The sequence below is a fragment of the Bactrocera tryoni genome, chromosome 3 (genome assembly GCF_016617805.1).
Source record: "Bactrocera tryoni isolate S06 chromosome 3, CSIRO_BtryS06_freeze2, whole genome shotgun sequence".
Taxonomy (NCBI): Eukaryota; Metazoa; Arthropoda; class Insecta; order Diptera; family Tephritidae; genus Bactrocera; species Bactrocera tryoni.
Genome location: NC_052501.1, coordinates 34297978 through 34324206, shown reverse-complemented (window position 1 = coordinate 34324206; position 26229 = coordinate 34297978). Strand labels below are relative to the sequence as shown.

Sequence of the window (26229 nt, the reverse complement as noted above, 5' to 3'; positions counted from 1 at the left end):
CTGTATATGGAAATGCCTGAAGGGAACAACTCTATAGAGTTTGGTTGACATAACTATAGTAGTTTCCGAGATATGTACACAAAATTGTGTAGGGGGCGGGGCCACGCCCACTTTTCCAAAAAAAATTACGTCCAAATAAGCCCCTCTTTAATGCGATCCTTTGTGCCAAATTTCACTTTAATATATTTATTTATGGCTTAGTTATGACATTTTATAGGTTTTCGGTTTCCGCCATTTTGTGGGCGTGGCAGTAGGCCGAGTTCGCCCATCTTCGAACTTAACCTTCTTATAGAGCCAAGAAATACGTGTACCCAGTTTCATCATGATATCTTAATTTTTACTCAAGTTACAGCTTGCACGGACGGACTGACGGACAGACGGACGGACGGACAGACAGACATCCGGATTTCAACTCTACTCGTCACCCTGATCACTTTGGTATATATAATATCTGACTCTTTTAGTTTTAGGACTTACAAACAACCGTTATGTGAACAAAACTATAATACTCTCCTTAGCAACTTTGTTGCGAGAGTATAAAAATGTATATTCAATTCAACTATAAACTTACATTCATTTAATGTTTAAAAGTATTTGGTGAGTTTTGAACAGCGTATTTTAAAGGAGAAAGTTTTCGGTAGACACTATACCAAGTCTTTTGATCATTACAAATGATATCAGTAAAATAACGGCTGTTTTTTAGACGTGGGGGTCTCAATGAGACTACACTATTTTCGAAGGAGGTCGTTTTGACTATATTTATATTCATTTTAGTTTACCATTTTATAATGAACAAACTTACTCCGAATCAACATTGCAAATCGGACAAATATATATGACTTTCTAAAACCAAATGGCCACCAATCATGATTTTCACAAAAAAATTTTCTTCAGTGATGCAGCTCTGGTTGGATGGGTACGATGGGTTCAAAAACAAAATTGTCGCATTTGAAGCGATGATAATCCACAAGCTATTGTTGAAACGCTGTTACATTCTCAAAAAGCCAATCTTTGGTGCGAAAGGGAATGGAAGACGGCGCTCCTTGCCATACAGCGAAATCAATTTATTGAAGGAAACTTTTTGTGAGCGCCTTTTTGTGGAATTATGTGAAGTTGCTGGTCTATGGAGATAAGCCTGAATCAGTTGAAGGCTTGGGAGAGTATTCGGCGCGTTATTGCTGGCATACAGCCGCAATTGCTACAAAAAGTGGTCGAAAAATGGGCCTCACGACTGCAATTTATTCAAGCCAGCTGCGACGGCGACTTGTCCGAAATCTTTCTTAAAACTTAATAGCAACATCTTATCTTTATAATAAAGCTAAATTATTATTTTCGTATTATTTCTTTTTGAAACAGCATTTCTTAGAAATATCATTTATAACTAAAATTAAAAGTATAGGGGAAACAATTTATGAAATATGAAACTTTAAGAAACAAGTAATGAAATTAATACAATGTCAAAAAATAATACCTAGTATATTAAATCACAAAAGTTAATATAAAAGGTAAATTTAAAAGTTGTCGGCCTAAATTAGTAAAGCAAAATTCGTTTTTTTATTCAACAGAGATCCCTTTAAGCGTGATACCCTGATTATGGCGACCTTCCAACTATTTGATACCATTTTTGTAGTTCGATTTGTCCTTTGCTTCAAAACAGGCCTCAGTTATGGCGTTCACTCCTTCATTCGACGAAAATTTCTTCCCTGCGAGCATTCTATTGAGACCTGAGTACAGGAAATAGCCACAATCCCCAATTCATGGATTTTTGTCATTATTTTCACTGGCATTGTCTCGGTGAAACAGGAATTTCTTTCCTTCAAATGCGCTCGTTTTTCGACGATTTCGTTCTTCAAACGCTACAAAGTATTACAGTTTTGTTCACCTAACGGTTGTACGTATCACGTAAAACTACGTTATCGAGATAGATATAGGGTTATATACATATGTATATATAAATGATCAGGGTGACGACAAAGGTTAAAATCCGTCTGTCTGTCTGTCCGTCCGTGCAAGCTGTAACTTAGTGCAAAAAAAGTTCGAGTTCGTAGATGGGCGTAATCAGATCACTGCCACGCCCACAAATCGTCATTACCGAAAACTTATAAAGTGCCATAACTAAGCACCTAATTAAGATATAAAACTCATACATATACATATGTGCACAGGGGATCGCAGTAGCCAGGAGCACCTGTGAGAAAAACATTTTGGAAAAGTGGGCGTCGCCCCTCCCTCTAATAAGCTTAATGTCCATATCTCCTAAACGGCTTAAGTTACAACAACCGAATTCGATCAGCGCAAATATTACAAAAACTCTTAACTATGGTGTGAAAATGGATAAAATTGGATGAAAATCCTGTTCACTCCCCATATAAAATTTTAAATTAAATTTTACCTCCAGGATGGTATTAGAGAGCTCTATGGGTGAAATCCCATATCTCGAGCCCCGACTAAGCGATTTCCACAAAATTTGGTATGTTGCATTTTTTTCATATTTCTATGTCACGTTATGGGAGGATGGAGTCATGTGTAGAAGTGCACGCAAGTGAGGAAAGATCTCTGATCGCCATTCACTTGGACGTGGCCAGAAAAGATTCTTTTACATATGGCTCAAGCAGCTCACGACTTCCGGTCTTTGACCAAGTATCCTCTGGTTAGCCTAAAAACATCCGTTTGAAACCGAGTTAAAGTGAGATGGGGAAACATCCCCTCTACAGGGTTGTGTGCTGGGTTTGGGACCAGTCACGTAAACAAACGCACTCAATGAAAAAGAACAACCAGCCTCGGATGAGAGACCCCCCTTTGATGACGACCATGGCAAACGAATTAAGGACTACGATTTGAGGGCATGCACCTGGAATGTCCGGTCCCTTAATTCGGAAGGTGCCGCTGCCCAGGTGGTTGATGTCCTCGTTAGAGTGAAGCAAATTTGGTGTGGGATTCGTGGGATTCACCCCGGTGGAGGAACGTCTAGCCACAATCCGCATCAAAGCGAAGTTCTTCAACATATCGCCGACTTGCGCCCATGCCCCGTGACCAAAGATGCCTTCTATGAGCGCTCGGAGCGCACCTATGAAAGCTGCCCCCGCCACGATATGAAAATCGTGCTTGGCGACTTTAAAGCCAGTGTGGGCAAAGAAGGTATCTTTGGCACTACGGTCGGTAAATTCAGCCTCCACGATGAAATATCCCCAAATGGATTGTGACTCATCGACTTCACCGTGACCCGAAATATGGTCATCTGTAGTACTAGATTCCAGCATAAGAAAATGCATCGAGCCACCTGGCTGTCTCCGGATCGAAAAACCACCAACCAGATCGATCATGTTGTGATAGACGGAAGATACGTATCCAGTGTTCTAGACGTGCGTACACCCCGAGGTCCTAACATCGACTCGGACCACTATCTTGTTGGAGCCAAGATTCGCACCCGCCTCTGTGCAGCAAACACCAGGAAGGTTCGACATCAAGAAGCTGCAATCACAACAGAGGGCCGAACGATTTTCTACTCGATTAACCCTATATCTATCTCTTTTGGTTTTAAGAGATACAAACAACCGTTAAGGAACAAACTCAAACTTTCTAATTGTGTTCCTTGGCTTTGTTGGTTGGTATTGCATGTAGGTGGATTCAGCCTTATGTTAGATTGATTTTAATATAAATAAACCGGATATGAAACTAAGTGATTATATACCGTACATGGTTATCAGATACCACATATGATATATTATTTCGTCGAATAACGAATATCGAATTCTTTACTTGTATAGCATAAAGTGTTGTCAACATCTCAAAGTACCTTTTGCCCCGGTTTTGTTCATTTCAAGATAGTACTATAATTGGCGTTAATTTGTTCTAATTAACATAACTTATTAAAAGGATATTTTTGTTCCTTCTTCAACAAGCTTAACAAACCCTTAGAGGCAATATTTGTGGGCGAACAGTTTGAATAAAATTCTTATGTATTCAAGTTATTTTCGCATGTGTGTCATTATGTGCAATCTAATATATATCGTAGAATCTACAAATTATATTTTACACACTACAAACACTTCTTTGTACGCTCATATCTGAATGTATTATAAACAGAATATTGCACATAAGTCGCACAATAGTCATAAAAGTATATCACACGTCTGCAAGGTCTACAAATTGTCTTAATTGGCATAATTACACCACATAACACATTCTCAATTCTATATTTGTTGTATTTCATTGGCTCAATGTGCTTATTTCAGATTAATTCATGGAGACAGTGAAGAATCTGTACGCTGTTCATATTGCTCCGTTTTGAATGAGAACGACTTACGTATATCTTTCGAAAATACCTGCACCGATTCTCTAGTAACTGCATTCGATGATGAGGCTTTATTAATATGCGACCAAGGAAACGAAATGGCAAGAACAAAGGTTTATTTTACGTTAATATTGCAGGGTCCATCCATATCACATCCACAATCAATTACCGTATCTAAAAAATCTTTAAAAATCTCATACATCACAAATTTGTTTTTATTTTGTCGAAATTCTACATAATTTTAAGTTATAATTAAGTAAATCTCTACCTCTTCATGAATTAATTAATAATTATTATTGCATTTGCATATTATGAATAGGTTCACTTTGATGACGTGTCGTTATACGGGACTCCGAAAGAGGAGCCAATGCCTACCATCCCCGTCGTTTCCGAAAAAGTTTCTGCGAATTTCCTAAAAAGTCAATTGCAATCATGGTTTCAACCGACAGACAATCGGTTGGCTATGAAATTATTCGGCAGCCGGAAAGCGCTAGTCAAAGAAAGAATTCGCCAAAAAACTTCCGGACACTGGGTAATTCATCCTTGTAGTTCATTCAGGTTTGTATTCACACAGAAATGTGTTTAAAACATTCATTATTAATCGTATCTGCATATTGTATTTTAGATTTTATTGGGACCTTTGTATGCTTTTATTATTAGTAGCAAATCTTATAATCCTGCCAGTCGCAATATCATTCTTTAACGATGATCTGAGCACAAGATGGATTGCCTTCAACTGCCTAAGTGATACAATTTTTTTAATAGATATTGTAGTCAATTTTAGAACAGGTGAGTTAAGACCCTCTCATTACAATACAGAAGTAAGCGTTCTTATATCTATATACGATATATATAGTATAATCACATATGTATGTACATCACGATGAAAATTTATTTCAATAAACATACAAGTATTGTGACAAAAAAGTAACCGGAAAATGTAAATAAATCAAAAAATAGCTAATTATTCATAAATATACCCACCAGATGTAATACATTTATACCAACGATTTTTCCAGTCCTCGAAAAACTTTTCATAATGACTTTTTGAGAAGGCCTTCAGCTCCTTCAGTGAATTTGATCGATGATTGATCGATGGTATTCATTGGGTTTTTGGCTTCAAATTCGGTCACATTCATGGCGCAATGCGATGGTGCATTATCATCGTGTAAAATCCATGAAATCCGGAATTCGAGCTCAAGCATGTCCAAAAATAATTTTTTACGGTACACTTTTTGAAAAATATTGTAACATTATCGGGTTGTCGAGTCGAGGAAAAACGTGTTTCATACCCAAAATATCCACCAAAATCAATCTCTCTCTCTCTCTTGTCATCTCTCTAACACGTCTTCTTCTTCTTTACGGGCGTAGACACCACTTACGCGATTATAGCCGAGTTGGCGCCTACTCAGTCCGAAGTAACACCTGTTGGCAAGAGTTATTTTGCGTTGGATTTCGAGGCCGACATTGTTGTTGCTGTTAATGTTGGTTCTAAGATAGACGAAATTATATACATCTTCGAAGTTATGACTGTCAACAGTGACGTGGGAGCCAAGTGCGCCGACTGTTTGTTCGATGACAGAAGATATTTCGTCTTGCCTTCGTTCACTGCCAGACCCATTTGCTTTGCTTCCTTATCTAGTTTGGAGAAAGCAGAACCAACGGCGCGGATGTTGAGAATGATATCAATATCATTGGCATATGTACGTCAGCAGCTGTACACTCTTATAAAAGATTGTACCTGCCCGATTAAGTTCTGCAGCTCGAATTATTTTCTCCAGCAGCAGATTAAAGAAATCGCACGATAAAGAGTCGCTTTGTCTGAAACCTTGTTTGGTATTGAACAGCTCGGAGAGGTCCTTACCGATCTTGACGGAGCTTTTGGTATTGCTCAACGTCAGTTTACACAGCCGTATTAGTCTTGCAGGGAGACCAAATTCAGACATCGCGGCATAAAAGCAGTTCCTTTTCGTGCTGTTCAAAGCAGCTTAGAAATCGACGAAGAGGTGGTGTATGTCGATTCTCTTCTCACGGGTCTTTTCCAAGATTTGGCGCATGATGAAAATCATCGGCACGTATTGTGGCCGATCGTAATGTTGCGAGGTAGGCAATCTGTTTTCTCTCCGATGCGACACCGCAACCCCGTACCAGCAGTTCTTTTGCATTTTCCGAAAACCAATGGTTTCGTTTGCAGCTGTACGTAAGGTGCTTGAAATGCCGTCCTATAGTTCCCTTATACCGAGTTGCTGATGAGTGTTCTTAGAACGCAGGCGTACAAGCAGAGTTGAAAATCGTTCGGCTGTCTGTTGTGATTGCAGCTGTTCGACGTTGAACCTTCCTTGTGATTGTTGACGTGCGTTTTTTGCTGCACAGAGGCTGGTGCGTTTCTTGGCTGTAACAAGATAGTGGTCCGAGGCGATGTTAGGACCTTGGAGTGTACGCACGTCTAGAACACTGGATAAGTCTCTTCCGTCTATCACAACATGATCGATCTGGTTGGTGGCTTTTCGATCCGGAGACAGCCAGGTAACCTGATGAATTTTTCTATACTGGAATCTAGTACTACAGATGACCATACTTTGAGCCCCGGCGAAGTCGATCAGTCTCAACCCATTTGCGGATGTTTCCTCGTGGGGGCTAAATTTACCGACTGCGTCAAAGATACTTTCCTTGTCCACCCTGGCGCTAAAGTCGCCAAGCGCGATTTTGGCATTGTGGCGGGGGCTGCTCTCATAGGTTCGCTCCAAGCGCTCATATAAGGCGTCCTTGGTCACATCCTCGTCGTTCTCTTTCATCAGGACGTGGGCGCAAATCAGCGATATGTTGAAGAACCTCGCTCAGATACGGATAGTAGCTAGGATTGTAGCTAGATCCACCTGGGTGAATGACAGTACTCGGCGACGGAGTCTCTCCCACCACTAATCCCACACCGAATTTGCGCTCCTTTATATGACCACTGTAGTAAATGCTACAAAGACCTCCTCGCCTAAGTCTTTAACCCATCCATTGCATTTCTTGGACGGCAGTGATGTCAGCCTTCACTCTAACGAGGACAATAACCAGCTGGGCAGCGGTACCTTCCCAGTTGAAGAGGTCGCAGACCGTCCAGAACAAGGCATGTCTTCAACGATCTATCGACTGTCTTTGAAGGCTTTATACCACTCGAGGGCTTATGTTAATGATAAAACTGAATCACCGCAAGCCGCTTTAGGGTAGATATCTTTATGAAACTAAGGCCTTGTGCCAATAGCAACAACAATAACAAGTTCTTCAATATTTCAAGCGCCCCTAATACTTACAAAGGCTCTAACCCATAACCGCAAACAACAAAAATTTACTTAAAATTATACTTATTTTTGAAACTGAAACAACCGAGGCCATCGCCTTGTGATTAGTAACCGGCCTATGTACTTATAGTTAAATACTTCAGGTTTATCATTAGCAAAGTAAACTTCAGACTAAATATCACTGTTTAATTTGCAACAGTATTTGATGAAAATAATTTATTTTTACTTATATCAAGACGATTTGGTAAAGTGACTTACCTTAATTGTTTAAGGCGACGTGAATAAATATTGAAATATTCTGTAAGTTTAAACTAAGTAATACATATTTCTTAAAAACTAAAATACATAAATGCACATATAGTATATACATTGTAATACTTATTATATATCTTCATCACAGGTATAATGCAGCAAGACAATGCAGAACAGGTTATTCTGGACCCTAAGCTTATAGCCAAGCATTATTTAAAAACATGGTTTTTTCTGGATTTAATATCGTCAATCCCACTTGACTACATTTTTTTGATTTTCAATCAAGTAAAGGAAAATATTTTCTCTTTAATGGAAAGGAAGTTTTAACGACATATTCAATTTTATAGGATTTCTCCGATTCTTTTCAAATACTTCATGCCGGACGTGCTCTACGTATTCTTCGTCTAGCTAAGTTACTTTCTTTGGTTAGGTTGCTACGTCTGTCCAGGCTTGTGCGATATGTCTCACAATGGGAGGAGGTATATGTAAGTATTCACAATTTGATTTCGATTTATAAACCGTAATTTGTTAGCATTCCTAATGTTCTAATCACATATGGTTCTATATTGAATATGTATGTATTATACATTTCGTATTAGATATTTATGTATTGATTGGAATAGGACTAATACACAACTTTTAAGCGCATATCAAAACAGTCATACCCTATGTGTTAGGATTATTGAGAATGCCAGTCAACTTGCTATCATCTCTTAGTGCCACGCCTCAAATTAAACATGGAGGCACTACAGTAAAAAACGCATAATGAAATATATTAGGAAGGAAGGAATTTTTAAATAATTTTATTTTGTTGTAGAGTTCAGTAAAAATGTGGAAGAGCATAGTAATTGTGCCCAATATACTTTCCATAATGCCAACAATTTTTATTACGTCCATAAATGATGTTTGCTTTTGTATCATGGTTTTTTGTTCGTCGACAATTGATATCCCATTTAATATTTGTTTTCATTTTCAATACTTAAGTATTTATATAAAATTTATAAAAAGTAGTTTACAGTGGGTTATACGATAGCCAAATAACATTACTACCAACATTCCATCTTCAAATCTCATAACACCATTTAAAGCTTGAACTGCCAGTTGTAAGTTTCGGTTATTAATTGGGTCTCTCTAAAATCGCAATATATATGTATATACATATGTATAATTAGGGTAATATGTATAATTAGGGTAATATATGTACATACATATATATAAACTTAATTGTCGTTTACTTATTTCGTTTCCTTGTTAATGCTGTGCTCGTAGATAAAGCTAAGTTACATAGTTGCCTACTAGGCCTTGACTGGTGTTTGCGCACAGTAACAGTAAAATTGTCAAATTGTTACAAAAGTAATCCCTAGACACTATTTTATCGTTCGGTGTAGTGGAAAATATGTTGAAAATAATTTTTTTTATTGTTAAAGGGACATTTTCCGACTAGCAAAACTGCGTCAAACCCTGTTGAAATATTAAGCATTTTCTTCTTCAAGAATCCTAAATTCGAACAAAAATGGTTGTACTATTTTTTATAATAACTTAATATTCTTAATTAAGTATATTCGCACAATCGAATTTTGTGTAGAACTTTCATCTTTGTTCGGAGATCAATAACACTATTTTGCATTCATTTGGCGACTGTGATGTTAGAGGTTATTTCTTGCTAATTTTGGGTTGCTAAAACAGAAAATTATAGTAAAAATTTCCTAACACGTAATGTTTCTTGTGTTGTGGCCAAGTGCTGTGAGCATCCAACAAGCATCAATTGCTAAAATGACAAAAACAAAAACAGCTGTACGTGATGGCAAATTTTTGAACTCAAATTTGTAATCAGGACACCTCAAATACCGCGCATACCTCTTAGCATATCATTCGCAAATGTTTCCTGGAGATTTGTTGGGTAGTGTTATTTATTAAACATAATAAAATTATAGGCTCCCTTGTGCAGCATAAAATGTAATAATTATAGTAATGTGTAGCCTGCGATTAAAAAGTAAAAACGTGTTTTTAAATAATCGTTAGTGATAATTATTTATTATCAGTATTTTTAATATTCACCATGTCTTAGCTTACATATACATATATCAGAATATTGTATTTCAAATGTTTCATATTATTTTATCAAGCATATACATACATACATACATATTTTCTTAAAATAGGTTGCTTAAATTATATATTCCTTATGTAATTTTTAGCGTATATCGAAAACGTCATGAAAGGAGTTACATATATCTGAGTTTCCTATCATGAACGAAACATAATAAAGAAACTAGTTAATCGAGGCGTGGCAGTACCGATTCCTGTGACTAATCACTACACAAATATTAACTAAAAGCAAATATATAAATACACTTACATGTAAAAAACAAAATTTTAAACTTTTGACACGATATTCTTCCTTCTTATTTTCATTTCGAACGTGAAAACTGATTTATCTACATACTTACTCAAATACTCTTATAAGAAAAAAATGTTTCCTACAAGTGCTTCAAGAGTATTGCCAAACATCACTCTAAGTGATCGTTTAGAGACATTCGTACGAAACATTTTAAAAGGGTTCTAGATCTTATGCTGCCTTTATAAACCCATCTTTGTAATTTTCGCAAGAAAAATAATGCAAATTGCCAAGAACTGAGCAGATACTTATTACCGTAGTTGCATAGTTGGTTCAACCTGAGGCTCAATTATGTCCTCAACAGATATTCAACAGGGAACTTAAACAACAAATAAACTTAGTAGAAGTATTTGTTTACATACTTACATACAAGAAATTTACGCAGATATTTTTTGAAATGGGTGTACAAGAATATCAATACAATACAGAACACAAATTTATGTATGATTTCAAAATATTTGCACATATACATACATACGTAGTAGAAACAAGCCACCGGTTATTAATTTTTATGTAAAACGGAGCAGAGCAGTCAGATGCTCAGCCAACAACAATTCGAAACCACACTTTGTATGTTTGAACACTTAAAGAAAGATAACACTTAAAGTAGCATTGCCTTATGTTCAATTGAGAATTGCGATGCCAACATCACTTTTGTCAGAAACAAATGAAAATAATACATACATACATACATATATGCCAATATGATAAATATTTAATTATTCTATTTAAATTAATAAACGAGAAATATGCAACAAGAAAATTAGCTTATCGGGGATTATGTGTATGTATGGTTCTAGATTCTGCAGAATCTGCAAAAAAAAAGTGCTGATCGAAGAGGGAGAATGCATAGAAAAGACAAAGATGGCTTGACTAAAAGCAACCTCATTTTGAAGGTAACCCAACCAACAATATTCAACAACTTTTAAATGCAACCCATGATTGATTAATTCATTATGATTGATTGATTAATTGATTGCTATTATACATAGTTAAATATTATTAAATCACTAACGAGGAATGGTTTACCCTATTTCTGTTTTAAATAGTATCGAATTTGATTTTGTTAGTTAACATGATTGCTTCCTTTTGATTTCACAATATTTACTAAGTCTGCCTTTTAGATTGATGAAAACCTATTTTGATGCATACAAATTACAACTGCTTCTTTACTTGTAACGCACTTACTTACTCACACAGTACTTATTCTAAGAATGTATATTATTGGTGGCGTGGCGATGAAACACAACATTTATTCCCCAAGGCGGTGTTCAAAGTTCGAACAGCGTACACACATGGATACATATGCACATATGTACATACATATATTCTTAATAATTTAATGTGCTGAGTAGTGCATACAAACAAACGCATATGTATGTATGTACTGCCAAAAACCATGATTGTAGAATCGGAATGTGGTGGCATCGACTTTTGGGGTAATGTTGGTTCGTTAAAGACCATGACCAGCCTTTATAAATGCTTTTGCTTCGTTTAAACACACACAAAGTATGTGCATACATATGTATGTACAGACATGTACTTACCCATATACAATTAGCGCTTACACAAAAAACCAAGAAAATAAGTTGTGTAACTTAACGCCACACAATTAATTTATTGTATAAAACATGTGTACAAAAGCATACATTTCCACACATACTTACATACAAACATACCTTTTACGCAGCCGTATGCATAGTTACGCTTTTGTACAAAGGATTTTTAATGCTTTACGTTATGCTTTCATTGGGTTCAGTTCATTTCTGTTCGATCCAGTTCGCCTTCGATTCATAAAAACTCTTTACATGCTTTAATTGAATTATCCATAAAATGGGAATCAGTCCGCGAATCCGTGTAACACTTTTTTTCTTTCCTTTCATCACATACATATGCTGTATACATGTGTACGTGCATACATACATACATATAATTAAATCATTCATATTTCTGTTTACCAAATTTACGCTTACGCGCATTACAAAAATGCTCTTGTTGATTTTTGCTAATATTCAAACAATTTGCTCCCAGCGTAAGTCAACTACATACTGCATACTTACGTATACATATATCGTATGTAATGAACGTATGTACATATTAATATTGCATAAGTCTCGTTTTTATGTATTTTATTGTATTGTAATTATTACATGTAATTGCGCAGCGCCGTGATCCACCAAGCTTTTATTGTGCAGCTTAATTTAAGCGACATTGTACATACATACATACATATGTACATATAACTGTTAAATTTCCAAAATAGATTTATTTTAAGCTTACGAAAGCGCACCTAACGTAGCTTTTACAATGCTTACGTTTTTTTTTCTTTTTTCAAATATTGTATTACAAATGCTTGTCAGTAATATGTAAATATTTTGGGATTGTTTTAAGGTTTTTAGTGAAAATAAATAGGTAGGTACTTTATTTGCAAACCTTGATTTCATACCTTTTTCTTATGCTCACTTTCTAATCAAAATACGCGTCAACAGCTTATAGGTCTGTCACTGATCTTACATACATATAAGTATATTTGTAAAGAGTATTGAGTGTTACTAAGAACCACGCCCGAGAAAGACTGATATATATCACATTATAACTGCTATAATTCTCTGAAATATAAATGTCTAAATTTTAAGATTTCTAAATATGGAACTTCAAATAAATGATGTGAATTTGATACTAAAATGAATGAAATTGGAATTCGCCCCTAGTTTCGCATATCAATATAATGATATGAATGTTACGAATATATGTATGTATGTACATACATACAACGTGCGTTCCAAAGTAAACAGGACTTAAAAAACAAACAGAACAAATGGTTTTTTCGGCAAAATCAATTTATTTTATTCAAAATAGTCTCCATCTGCTTCAATACAGTAATTTGGACAGTCTAAGAGCAAATCGAACGAGTGTTTTAGCTCGTTGGCCGGTATGGCCGGCATACTGGTGCAAGCCTTTTGAATGGCGTTTTGAATGACCTCTACGTCTGCATAACGCTTACCTTTCATGGGCAAATGCATTTTTCCTAAAAGGAAGAAGTCGCACTGTGCCATATCAGGTGAATACGGGCAGTGGTCAATGGTTAAAATGTGATTTTTGATCAAATAATCGTCCTTCGAATGTCGGATTCTGAGCAATTTTTGGTCGTCAGTCATTTTGTGCGGAACAAACCGTGCACACACCTTTCGTAAGCCCAAATGTTCGGTCAAAATGCGATAAATCCATGTTTTGGAGATGTTCATTTCTGTTTGCATGAATTTCAATGATGACTTCGGCTGATTTTTGATGAATTCACGCACAGTTTCGATGGAGTTCGGTGATCATGGATTTTGATTGGCCCACATGTTGATCGTCGTTTATGCCCTCACGACCACTTTGAAAACGTTGAAACCACTCGTGCACTCTGCTACGGGATAGGCAATCATTGCCATAAACTTGTTTCATCAATTGAAACGTTTCGGTAAAAGTTTCACCAATTTTTAATGTTTGCTCTTTGTTCGTAGCTCATTTTCGCACCGATAACACAAACATACTGACACTTAAAACGCAATAACTTCACTTCGAATATATGAAATGTCATGACAACTGGACAATCTCACTGGACAATTTATAAAGATAGCAGATTCTAACGCACTAGTCGACATGTAGATGGCGCCACTAGGGGGCGTTAGATTCAAAAAGTTCTGTTTACATTGGAACGCACCTTGTATATTAGTTAATATCTGAGATATCTAAATAAAAGTATGTTTTCTCAAGCATAATGAGGTTCGGAGGCACAAAGGATGAAATCGGTCTAGATCTTACCCTGCCACGTTTTTCAACTAAAAGGACACCTGACACCAGTTTTGTTTCATGGACTGAAAAGATTGTATTATTTTAAGGAAAACCGGAAAAGATTGCTATCGAAGCCGAGATAACGAATATAGTGGTCTTCAAAGTGTTCGAAAACTTTTTCCTCGAAAAATCGTTCTGAGTACTTTTTCACTTTTTTCCGTAAGAACCTCTTTTGAACGCCCGTTCATGATTTTTAGTGCTCATATGACCTGTACGGAATTTAGTTAACTATTTACGAACGATTGCTGTTATAAGCAAATTAAGGAGTTCAGAAAGGACTAATATACCATTTATCATATTTGAGGCATTCATTAAATCTTTCAATGCAAATAATTAGCTCTCAACTCTGCGTAAAATTTAAAAATTTGGACTTAGAGGACATCAGTGACATATGTATATATAGATACAATAAGTGCTCATATAATTTATTTATAAGTATGTCTTTACAACTAAATAGTTCTCTGCACACTTGTAAATTTGTACCCGTACCGTTTAAGAATAATTTTAATGGTTAAGAACTGTTCGAGGCTTATTTTAACTGAACAAATACTTATTTTTGGGTTTAGATATGTATGCACATATATTTTGACAATAGTTACGAGTTTCGACAATAGCGCTTTCTAGCTCCCAAAAAGGTCACTTTCTTGTATTTAAATTATTGATAACATTTAATAAGGTCAATGTGAATTAATCAACTGTTTATAAAGCTAGAGGCTCGTTGTTCCATTACAGCAACCTATTTAATAAGTAGATATGTATGTATACGGCAAAATTGTTTGTGATGATACTACTGATGTTTTGCTCAAATGCTAAATTTATGCATTTACAACATTTTTGGTTATTGGTAAAAATATTTTCGCTAAAAGAAACTACTTAATTGTTGCAAATGTGTGTTTTTTTGTTGTGGAATAAATGTGCGAAGGGCAGAATATTAGTACTTGAGCATAGCATTTCTAGAATGTTATTTATTTAGTTTTTCTTGTTCAGTTGTAATTACTGTGTTTAACTCTTGTATTTTCACATTTTTCACTTGTACTTAATGTTGTACAACAATGAATTATGCATAAGTTCATTTGCTTACGAAGGGTTTTGGATTGATGTACATCTTTTCAGTTCCTTAATATGGCATCTGTTTTTATGAGGATCTTCAATCTGATTTGTATGATGCTACTTATCGGCCATTGGAGCGGCTGTTTGCAGTTTTTAGTGCCAATGCTACAAGGTTTTCCATCGAACTCATGGGTATCGATTAACGAGTTGCAGGTAACCCTCCAAAGAGCATTTTGCTTGTTGTCCCCCACTTTTTTGCTCTTTTTTTTGTTGTTACGAAAATATAATTTGATGTCGTGATTTGATTTAAGGAGTCGTATTGGCTAGAGCAGTATTCATGGGCTTTATTTAAGGCGATGTCTCATATGCTGTGTATTGGCTATGGCAGGTTTGTCCCTATATATCCATAAAAACTGTGAATATACCTTTTTTTTTGTAGATTCCCACCGCAGTCATTGACGGATATGTGGCTGACAATGCTTTCGATGATATCAGGAGCCACATGTTATGCACTCTTCTTAGGTCATGCGACCAATTTGATACAGAGCTTGGATTCTAGCAGGCGGCAATATCGTGAAAAGGTGAAACAGGTGGAGGAATACATGGCCTATCGGAAGCTACCACGTGACATGCGCCAAAGAATTACTGAGTATTTCGAGCATCGATATCAAGGAAAGTTTTTCGACGAAGAATGTATACTTGGGGAACTGAGTGAAAAACTGCGAGAGGATGTAATAAATTACAACTGTAGGTAAGTGATCAGGAATTAATATGAATGTAGTTAAATTCCCAACAACAAGTTTAGTGATATGCAATACTGAAGGAAATTGCTAACTCTTTATGTACTTTGTTCAATTGTACACCAACCAATATCTGCGTGAAATTATGTGTTTTTAAATGAAAAGAAAGTTGAATTTATATTCTGTTGAAAATTATTTGTTTGCGATTTTTCTACATTTTTTTTTCAATGTAACGCAGCTTGATAAACAATATTTTTTGGTTTCTGTTTCGGTGCGTAAATGTGCAGAGAAGATGGGTATCTAACTCGTCTAACGCCTGGCCGTGTGGAAAACATGGCATTTAGAGATTTATGCCACACACTTCTAGCGACTATCCTTTTGTCCTGTTGATTGTCATCACAAATGCAATTTTCCCTGGAAACTGAATAGGTTTGAACTGAAATTGCAAATCGTTGGAACTCAAAGGAATTCGTAGAAACAAGGAATTTGGCCCCGTGTATTCAATAGCTGCGTCACAATCAGTCGGGTACACAGTTTCGGCGCATGAAGATTGGAAAACATAATAATGACAGATCCAATTTTGAGGCGCAAATTTTGCCTCGGCATACCAAGCCTCTCTAAAGAATTTAGAAATTCCACTAGATAATTCACGGCTTCGTCTTTATTGTCAAGACGATCGGAATTTTCCCGTTTCCAATTCTTAACGAATACGATGTAAAATGTCTTCGGCAATGTCATTTTTGTTCGTATTCCAAAATTGACGCGGATTTGAAGGCTGATATGTTGAAATGATCATCGCGAAAAGTGTGCGAACTTCAGTGGCATGCGAAGTAGCTAACGAATCGTCCATCATTTGCATTCGAGTGATTATCATGCTTCTCAAAAAGTTGCACACACCGGATCATTCACAGTACGCAGTGACTCAAATGAAGTTGAACCGCGTACATTAATCAATAGCAACCGAAGGTAGAAGCAATCGTCGTTTTTCGGGTGGATTGTGCAAATTCGTCCTAAGGCATTACTTGAGAACACACCTGGATGCCCATCTACCGGTTGGTTGTCCATGAACCATATTGGTTTTCACCACTTCGTATAATTCTTGACATATCTCTATATCAGGAATTTCCGCACAAATGATTTCATGAATTTGATCCGGTGTAACCACTATCCATCAAGCATCGTAGCTGTTGTTTGAAAAGCCGTGCTTGCTGATTGAACGCGATTAATTAATTTCGTAATCTATGGCCAATTTGCATGTGCTTTCGGCTGCCAATGTACTCGTACTATATGTTGATGGCAAAAAAAACGTCGACTGATATTAGCGCGACCTCTTCGTGACATCGTTACAAATTCCAATCTGTAATTGATCACTTTGTATGAAACACACTTAAAAATTTCACTGAATAATTTTCAATAATTTACCATTTTAATAGCCGAAATAAAGAAAGCAAACAACAGAAATTGATCGATTCAAATAATTTACAAAGAAATCAATTGGAAGACAAAACAAAAAAAGTAAAGAAGTAAATATTGTATGAAAAAGTCACTTTTTGGAAATGTACGCTCGTAAGTCGGTTAAAAATGAATATATTTTTCTTTTTTTACAAACCATCCTCATTTGTTTCCCTTCAAAGTGGTTCAGGCCATTTTCATTTCATATAATGGTTTAGTCAGCTATAACGAACAGACAAAACCCCAACTTATTTTTGTATATAAGATTTGATATATTATTATTATTGAGAATCCTGTTTTTCTAGAAATATTAGCTGTCTTCGATTCGCCAGTTCTCTGCTCGCATCTGCTCTCTTTTCACAAAAATTTCATATAAAAGCAACAACAACAATCAAGTTGAATTCCTGCTAGAGAGTATGCGAATACCTCATTAATGTGTAATTATAGCCGCTATCTGCGGTGCATATTTTAGATCAGTTTTACTATTGTGAATAGTTCAAATGACAAACGAAAATACGAATTTCTCGTATTTCTTTGTATTTCTCCAACTTAAGGTTTAAAATCAATAGTTTAATTTATATTAAACAAAAACAATGCTTTTTGACCTACAGAATTTTTGCCACTAAGAAAGAATCATAGCACTATTACGCACACATCAGAAGACATTTTAGCGCAGGGTTGCACCGCAAGTGTTGCCTGTTTGCTTGAGCATCTGGTATAGTTTGAATCAGCTACTGTTTGAGTAGTTATTATGGCATTGTGTAAGCAGTGTAAATACACTAGTGTACAATATATTTATATTCTAACACTTTTTATTTATATTAAACTTATTTCTGTATTTTTCGATTCATCCAAATCTAATATACTATATATAGTACATATATTTATGAATTCCTTTCATTTACAGATCTCTCGTTGCGTCTGTGCCTTTTTTTGCAAATGCTGATTCAAACTTTGTTTCTGATGTCGTAACGAAACTAAAATATGAAGTTTTTCAACCCGGTAAGATGAGATAATTTAAGTACATTGTATGTATTAGTTATATATGAACAAAATGCTCAAAAAAGTTCATTCAAAGAAGCAATGTAAAGCGATTTTAATTCATTCAGTAACTTCTAATATTTTCTTATAGGTGATATTATTATAAAGGAAGGAACCATTGGAACCAAAATGTATTTTATTCAGGAAGGTGTGGTTGATATTGTTATGGCGAACGGAGAGGTATTTCCACAATCTACTTGAAACTTCTATATTTTCATTTTTAAACAATAAAAAAAGTTAACTTCAGTGTAACCTCCAGAAATGTATTCTTTATAGCGTAGAGAGTATAAAAAGCTCTTTAGCTTGATTTTGTTCGATCAGTTTGATTGGCAGCTATGTATATGGAATAGTAGTCCAATCTGACCAATTTGTTGTTTTTTTTTTGGCGTAAAGGCATGCTGTTCTCACAGAAATATTTTGCCCGAATTTCAATACAAAAAGTCACAGATTAACCAATATGTTTGGTAAAAAATCAACCATATATACTGGTGCCCACATATTTGGTGTCTGGGTTCTTGAAATTTTGTAGTCCAATTTCGACATTTTATGGGTATGAGATTAAAAACCTTTAGGACGCTGTTTGTGAATAGTTTCACTGTGATAACTTAATTCATGTCTGATTTGCATACTGTAAAGTGAAAGAATCTGTCAGACCTTAAAAGTTTGTTATACAAAAAGTAGGCGTGGTTGTTATTGAATTTCATCCTTTTTTACAGTCAATGATAAAAAATATTGGGTAACCTCATAGACCAAATACGGTTGAAATTGGTTCCGTAGTTCCTGAGATATGCGATTTCAACTGAAGGTGGGTAGTGCCACGCCCATTGTCCAATTTTTACACAGTCTGCTATAAAGTCCTATTGGTGTATCGCATTTATCAAGTGACTTACCACATTTTTAGCAATTTTCAACATAGGTATCTGTTATTAAGGGAGAAGGCGTGAATATAATCTGATTTTACCCATTTTCACAGCATATAAAAAAGTTTGGTTAATTTAGCTTTCGAGGTTTGAAAGTATCATTTAGGAGGCGGGACTAACCAACTTTTGAATACATTTTAGCCAACAGGTGTCCATCGTACTGCCATACAAACTGATCCCTTGCCTCACATTACAGTTATGTGTCTTAATGAAGTTCTTAATTATGGCCATTTTTTAGGTTTTCGTTTATTGACGTGTCAGTGGTCCGATTACGTTCATCTACAATACCCACTTCTCCTGGTTGCCTAGGAGCATATGTTCCAAGTTTCATCAGGATTTTTAAAATTTTACTAAATGCACGAACAGACGGACGGTCACCCGAAATTCAACTCGATAAAACAATCCTTAGCTAAACAAAGCTATTATACTCTTTAGCAACATGTTGTGAGAGTATAAAAATATTCCGAAATAATTCAACTTGCAGTATTCGAAGAAACCGAATAAACTAAGCTGAAGTTCACTTAGACTTAGTTACTTGTATGCAACTTCAGCAATGTTGGAAGTTATTATGTTAGGGATACTCATCATTCTTGGAAAACTTCAGCATATCTGAGAAAAATAAATTATATTAACAACCAGCGGCAAGATAAGCAGCATTACCTCCATGAACTGCAACAGATTTGGTGCTCTTTTCTGAAAATGATTAACTAAAAATTAATGAAAAGATGGAATTTTCGCTATTTATTAGTAAATAATACTCACATTTCAACAAAAACACTTTATTTGGGAACGAATTTGATTACAAATCACAAAATTCCGATTGGGTAGAATCAAAATACGGTTGCACATGTGTGTATGTTTTCATAAAAATACTTCAACTGGGCTGCGGTTTCGGTAGCCGTGACTTGTTGCGTTCATATTTGATCAGCTCGAAGTGCATCAAATGATGGCAGTCGACAGCAAACTGTTTTCAAAATCTTCATTCGCTTGCAAAAAATAAAATCTGCCAAATTCTTACCGTATACATATGCATGTACATACCGTATGTGGCAAGCTTGACTACATTTCTCTTTCTTAACTAACCAATTTATATGAATGTAGATACATATTTAAAATCTGTATTACTGTACATTATATGAAAATGATAAGCGCTTTTGGTTTCCTAGGTTGCGACTTCACTTTCTGATGGCTCATATTTCGGTGAAATCTGTCTATTGACGAACGCAAGGAGAGTAGCCAGTGTACGCGCGGAAACGTATTGCAACTTATTTTCTTTAAGCGTGGATCACTTCAATTGTGTTTTGGATCAATATCCATTGATGCGCAAAACTATGGAAACCGTTGCTGCAGAGCGCTTGAACAAAATCGGAAAGAATCCAAATATTATGCAACAAAAGGATGAGCAAATTAGTAATCCGGAATCAAACACTATAACCGCAGTAGTGAATGCGTTAGCAGCCGAGGCGGACGACTGCAAGGACGAGTAAGTTTTTTATACATTCCAATATAACTTTTGAGGAATGAAATATGCCAAAAACAAAATTTAAATTTATGACCACATTTCTCTGATGAGCTTTGATCTCCATAGTATATTGTTGTCAAATATGTTTCTATTGGACTTTCAGCGACATCGATATCAAGGAGAATTTGCTTCATGGCTCGGAATCAAGTTTCACGGGGCCAGTACAAACGATACGAGAAGGCTTGCCGAGGCCCAGAAGCGGCGAGTTTCGTGCGCTCTTTGAGGGAAATACCCCATGACACTGAAGCTTGGAGCGAATTGGTACATAGCAAGAACAAGTAATGCAATAACAACTATTGCATTTGCAATACCGAGGGCGACTACGACGAGAAACAATATGATAAAGCATCGGAAGGATGTACATACATACACACAACCTTATTACGTGATGAACACACAAAGAGAAACACTTGAACATATTGTTAATGTGTCGTTATGATGCAACTAATGTCCTCAGCAATTAATCATAATTTCAGCTCCGCTAACTGTGATGACTTTAATAATAAGAATCGAAATTTGAAAACTGGTGAACTAACTCTACTACATACAAAATTCATACATACATACATGCATGAAAATAACTTAATACATATAAAGAATCGACAAAACCCATGATAATTATAATTAAATAAAATGTAGTAAATTAATGAAAACCAAATATATATATATATATATAAATATGTATATCTATAGAATACAAATAACTCGCTAGTGTACAGGTTATTTAAGAAAAAAACGACGACGATGGCGACTCGAAGAGACTTCAAACTACACTATAGAATTATAAATGAATTTGAGAAAAAATAAAATAAAAAATCCAAAAAAATTAGAATCATAAACCAAAAAGGCATTAAACAACCCTACCTACCAAAACATGCAAACAAAGCAAGTTGCATGTCTAGACACGCTGCATTGCAATTATTATTACTGTTAAAGCCGTATTAAAACTTATAAGTTAAATTAATTTACACATTGACATTGAAATATATAGTAGATAAAACGCAGCCTGAGCAATGAAACAAAAAGACCAAAACAAGCAAGGAAAGTATATAAATACAATTAGAAATAGTGTGATCAACTAGTGACATACATACTTGCATACCAAAAACAATACATCCTACCAACATGCATTCAAGCAATACAAACCAACCACCCCAAAAACAAAAAACAAAAAAAAAAAACAACTAATAAGCATTGATACATACTCGTATGCATACAGATATACACTTACCTGAAGCAAATAGAAGAAATAAATAAAATGTAAAAAAATTGCATTCATTCAAATTGAAACAGTACATTGAATGTAGAGAAATGTTTTCTTTTTATAGCAAGCTGTTATATTTTTTTAGTTAAATTGTAATATTGCAAGTTGTATTTGTTTAAACTAAGATCAGAGCGAAGTACTCATAACAACTGAACTCAAAAAGTTAAGGACACATGTTGGGCATATGAAAGCACAAAGAGACAAATTAATGGGTATCTTAGTATTTTATTACACGTAAACTAATAAAACCAGAAGGACAACCTTTGCCTTGAAACGAATGACATTTTATTTATTTATATCCAAAAACTTCATCCCTTCGTAAGAAAAAGATTGGACGAACATTATATTTAATTTCTTCAGAACATATCGGATGAGGTATGATTTCTGCATTAGACGTGAATTCACTTAAACCTTTAAATTTGAGCGCGACTTGGATGGATTTTCATATACATATGTATGTACTTCACTTAAGTATTGCATAACACCTGGCACTTACCACCTAATTGCAATTTACGAAATATTTTACGGGTGACTAAAGTCGGGCGATTTTCTGAATTCCCTTTCACTGCATATTTTCAAATTCTTGTACACTTCATTTACATAATTTTTGCATTATACATGTTTGCCCTTATGCATCATTTTCTAAAATATTTAAATTTCTTATAGATATTTGTATACATATTTGCATGTTAGGCACAAGTACTCGCATATCCAAAAATATATGATAAAATTAAAGTTTTCGAACATCTTGTAAATATTCGTATGAAACCGAGCGAAATTACAACTATGGAAATAACCTAAAAAGGCAAACGATATGCATAGCATCGAACTGTTACGAACAAGAAAACAAAGCGTGCCACCTGAGACAAGCAACATGCTCCAAACGTCTTACCCCGTCGTCCCCTCGTCATCCCCTCATCTACAACCTACATCTACAATCTACAAAAAATCCAGTTTGAGCAACGAAAGAGTCCCCGCGTGAACACAGTCATAGTACATAAGAGTTTAGGCTAGAATTGTCAGTAGGCCCTTAAGAAACCTTAACAGAATTGGGTAATTAACCTGTGATAGGTGAATTGCAGAGTTATGAGAGTATTCGCCAAACGGTAACATTGTTCTCTGTTTTAAAAAAGGTATACAATTATGCTGTAAACAATTTTATAAAAAATTTTAATAATAGAGATTCAAATCAAAAATTTACAGATTTATTATTAACTGATAACCCAGTCTACTACTACGCTACTTGCTCTAGATATACCTACATATGTATGTATGTACATATGCATACTTGTACATACATATCACTCGATAATTACATCTGAGGAAATTAATGGCAGAAGGAATTCTTCCAGCAACACTTTATACAAATTATGTAAATTTGAATATTGGATAACTTATTCCCGTTATTTGTAAAAAAAATAATTCCAGTCTCTTGCTTCTTCGGGTAACGCCCTTCACACCCCTTTTAGGCTGGTGAGAGATGTATGTAAGTATGTTTTCAAATATTCCAATTTTAACCCCATGTTTGTACTGTGGACATTTCGCGTGAAACCCCATTCGTCGAAAAATTGTTCTAGGTTAGTATGACTGTCAGTGACATCTGTGTCAAGTGTGACATAAAAATAACCATTAGTATTTCGTATACGCCTGTTTTTCTAAAGTACATAAAGTGCATTCGACGGTTTTTATGATGAATGAAATTATTCAACAAAGAAGTTCCATTAAATTTTATATGCGGTATCAAATTTCTAATGCCGAAACGCTCAGAATGTTGGAAAAGGTCTTCGGTGATAATTATGTGTTGCGTGTTATTGATTGGTACAAATTAAAATCCGTCAAAGAGGGACGAGAACGCGTTGACCACACCAATCATGTGCTAGACGGCCATCACCATCAACTGAAGGTCAACACGTCAATAAAATAAATGTAGGGGAGTTCTATTATTGAGATTTGTTGCATATCCAATCCCTCAATGAAAATGCTTCTGTCTTTCTTCTACAAAAAAAAAATCATATATACTACATCAAGATCTGCTAACCAACTCCATATGTATAAAATTACTTTACACATTAATTATAATGATTTCGTATTTATTTACTTTCTTTTATATTTCCAATACTTCATTGCTGCCTTTTCGACCATTCAATTACCACAAATTAGTTTATTCGCAAACGCATGTCTTTATTCATATTTATTAGTTGGAAAAATTTTACCTGACTCTTCAGCTGAGTAAAATTATTACAATGGAATTCACCAGCAAAAACGTCGAATCTTCACTTTCATCTGCATATTTAGCGCTAACATCATGACAGAAATTTACTCCCAGATGTCTGATGAGACAGTGCGCAAGATCACAATATGCATATTTATACATGGTCGCGGTGTTCGCAAGAAACAGCTTATTTTAACTGTAAATTGGTAAAAAAATAAACATATTTTGGTTCACCAATTCATAAAAACGAGAGTTTTTTTTTCCATTTTGTGAGACTATAATATTCAGTTATGAAGGTAAGTAGAAAATTTTCAGATCGTATAGTCGGTATATCGTACAGCAGGATCCAATTGAAAAACTACAAATTAAAAACATCAAACCAAATTTAAATACGATAGGGTTCCGTCATGGTGTGAGATTTCAGTTAGATCAGTGGACCCGAAACCTTTTACTAACAGATGGCACAATGGACAAACTTCTTTATTTGTCCATACAATTTGTGTTCCAGTGCGAAAACGGGTGTGGAAAGAAGAGTGTTTTTCTTTGAACATGTCAGTGTCATACAGCTCATGACGTTAAAATGCGGATGGGAGATAACTTCCGCGAACACAAAATTTATTCGAGAAAAGATACTAAAAACAGTTATGCTAGAGAAATGGGAATTAAGCCGTAAGTAAGAACAACAAGATCTGTTTAATTATGCTCTTCTGCAAAGACTTATCTGAGTCACTGTATTATGTATGTGTTTTGTATTACACAGAGCAAGTTTGTGAATATATTATAGCATAACTGGCAGTAACCTGGGATTGGCCAAAAAAGAAAAGCGAAGGTGGAAGATTATTGTTGAGTAATATGCTCCATAGGGACTGTTGAACGTCATACTGGAGATGACATAACTTGATTATTATTCCATTGTTCTAATATTCCGAACATACGTTAGAAAGCGTTTTTCAGTATACTCGTATGTCATCGAATTGAAGCGTAAACAGCATTTTTTTGTCACCTCAAATAACAGCCGGATGCATACCCAAGGAAATTGGTTGACATATTAAATTATATGTACGTTGAAAGACGATTTTGCATTTCAGAAATGCTACTTGAACGCTATAAAAAAATGTTGTTTTCGCATCACATTGTGGCTGGTGAGAAAAATGAACGATAACACAAAAAATCATATATGAAACCTAACCAACCAGCGAAATCCAAACGTTACCGACAACAAGTCACCAAATTCAAACTGCCGAAAAACGCTTCAGTCAATAGCGATTCCACTTAATTCATTTCACGAATCACATTATATTGATCGAAATATTTTCCATTATTTTTTGTCAAAGTATGACAAGAGTATGCAAAATATCAGGAAAAAGAAATATGCGGAAGTTTCTCTAAAAAAAAAAAACGAAATAACGAAAAGTAAAGAAAAAAATATTATTCAATTATAGAAGGAATTCTTACGAAATTCTAATGGATTATATCCATAATAACAAATTCAAAAAAAATCTTTCTGGCAGTAATAATGATAAGAACAGCTACAGAAACAAAAATTTCAACAGCTAAGATTTAAAATTGCATTTTAGTAAGATGATACGATTATATTTATTAAGAGAAAGCAATACAGTATTTTTTAAATTTAAAAAGCTAGACAAATAATTCAAAAACTTGTCAGAATGGATTTGGTTAGTAGGATTCCATATTATATATAAATTAGAACCATATTCTAATTTAGGCCTAACCAAAGTTGTAAAAAGACTTTTAGTAACATACAGATCTCTAAATTTTTTAGTCCAACGTTTAACAGAACTGAAATCATCTTTTGCTTTCAAAACCATGCTATCAATATGAAGACTAAAATTAAGGCCCCTATCGCGGTTTTCAAACCAACTGCATTTTGGTTCGATTTTGGAATTCTGTATTGTGATTTTCAACCCGACCCGTAAAAAAAATTCGGTTGAAGAGTTGT

At 35.1% G+C, this 26229-nt stretch overlaps 1 protein-coding gene across 7 annotated transcripts in view; it reads left to right on the top strand.

Moving 5' to 3' along the window:
- The window catches only part of LOC120772069, a 61539-nt gene extending 39204 nt beyond the window's left edge, over positions 1 to 22335 (top strand). Inside the window, exons 4-16 of one of the 7 annotated variants that reach the window (XM_040100454.1) lie at positions 4236 to 4407; positions 4614 to 4852; positions 4920 to 5083; positions 7982 to 8124; positions 8181 to 8318; positions 11032 to 11127; positions 15182 to 15331; positions 15430 to 15506; positions 15558 to 15869; positions 18218 to 18312; positions 18443 to 18531; positions 20438 to 20754; positions 20897 to 22335. In XM_040100454.1, the coding sequence (XP_039956388.1) occupies positions 4236 to 4407; positions 4614 to 4852; positions 4920 to 5083; positions 7982 to 8124; positions 8181 to 8318; positions 11032 to 11127; positions 15182 to 15331; positions 15430 to 15506; positions 15558 to 15869; positions 18218 to 18312; positions 18443 to 18531; positions 20438 to 20754; positions 20897 to 21032 (2128 nt within the window). In that variant the 3' untranslated portion in view covers positions 21033 to 22335. The remainder of the gene's footprint in view (positions 1 to 4235; positions 4408 to 4613; positions 4853 to 4919; positions 5084 to 7981; positions 8125 to 8180; positions 8319 to 11031; positions 11128 to 15181; positions 15332 to 15429; positions 15507 to 15557; positions 15870 to 18217; positions 18313 to 18442; positions 18532 to 20437; positions 20755 to 20896) is intronic. The other 6 variants (XM_040100457.1, XM_040100456.1, XM_040100455.1 and 3 more) reach the window with 6 other exon arrangements.
- The last annotated feature ends 3894 nt before the right edge of the window (positions 22336 to 26229 follow it).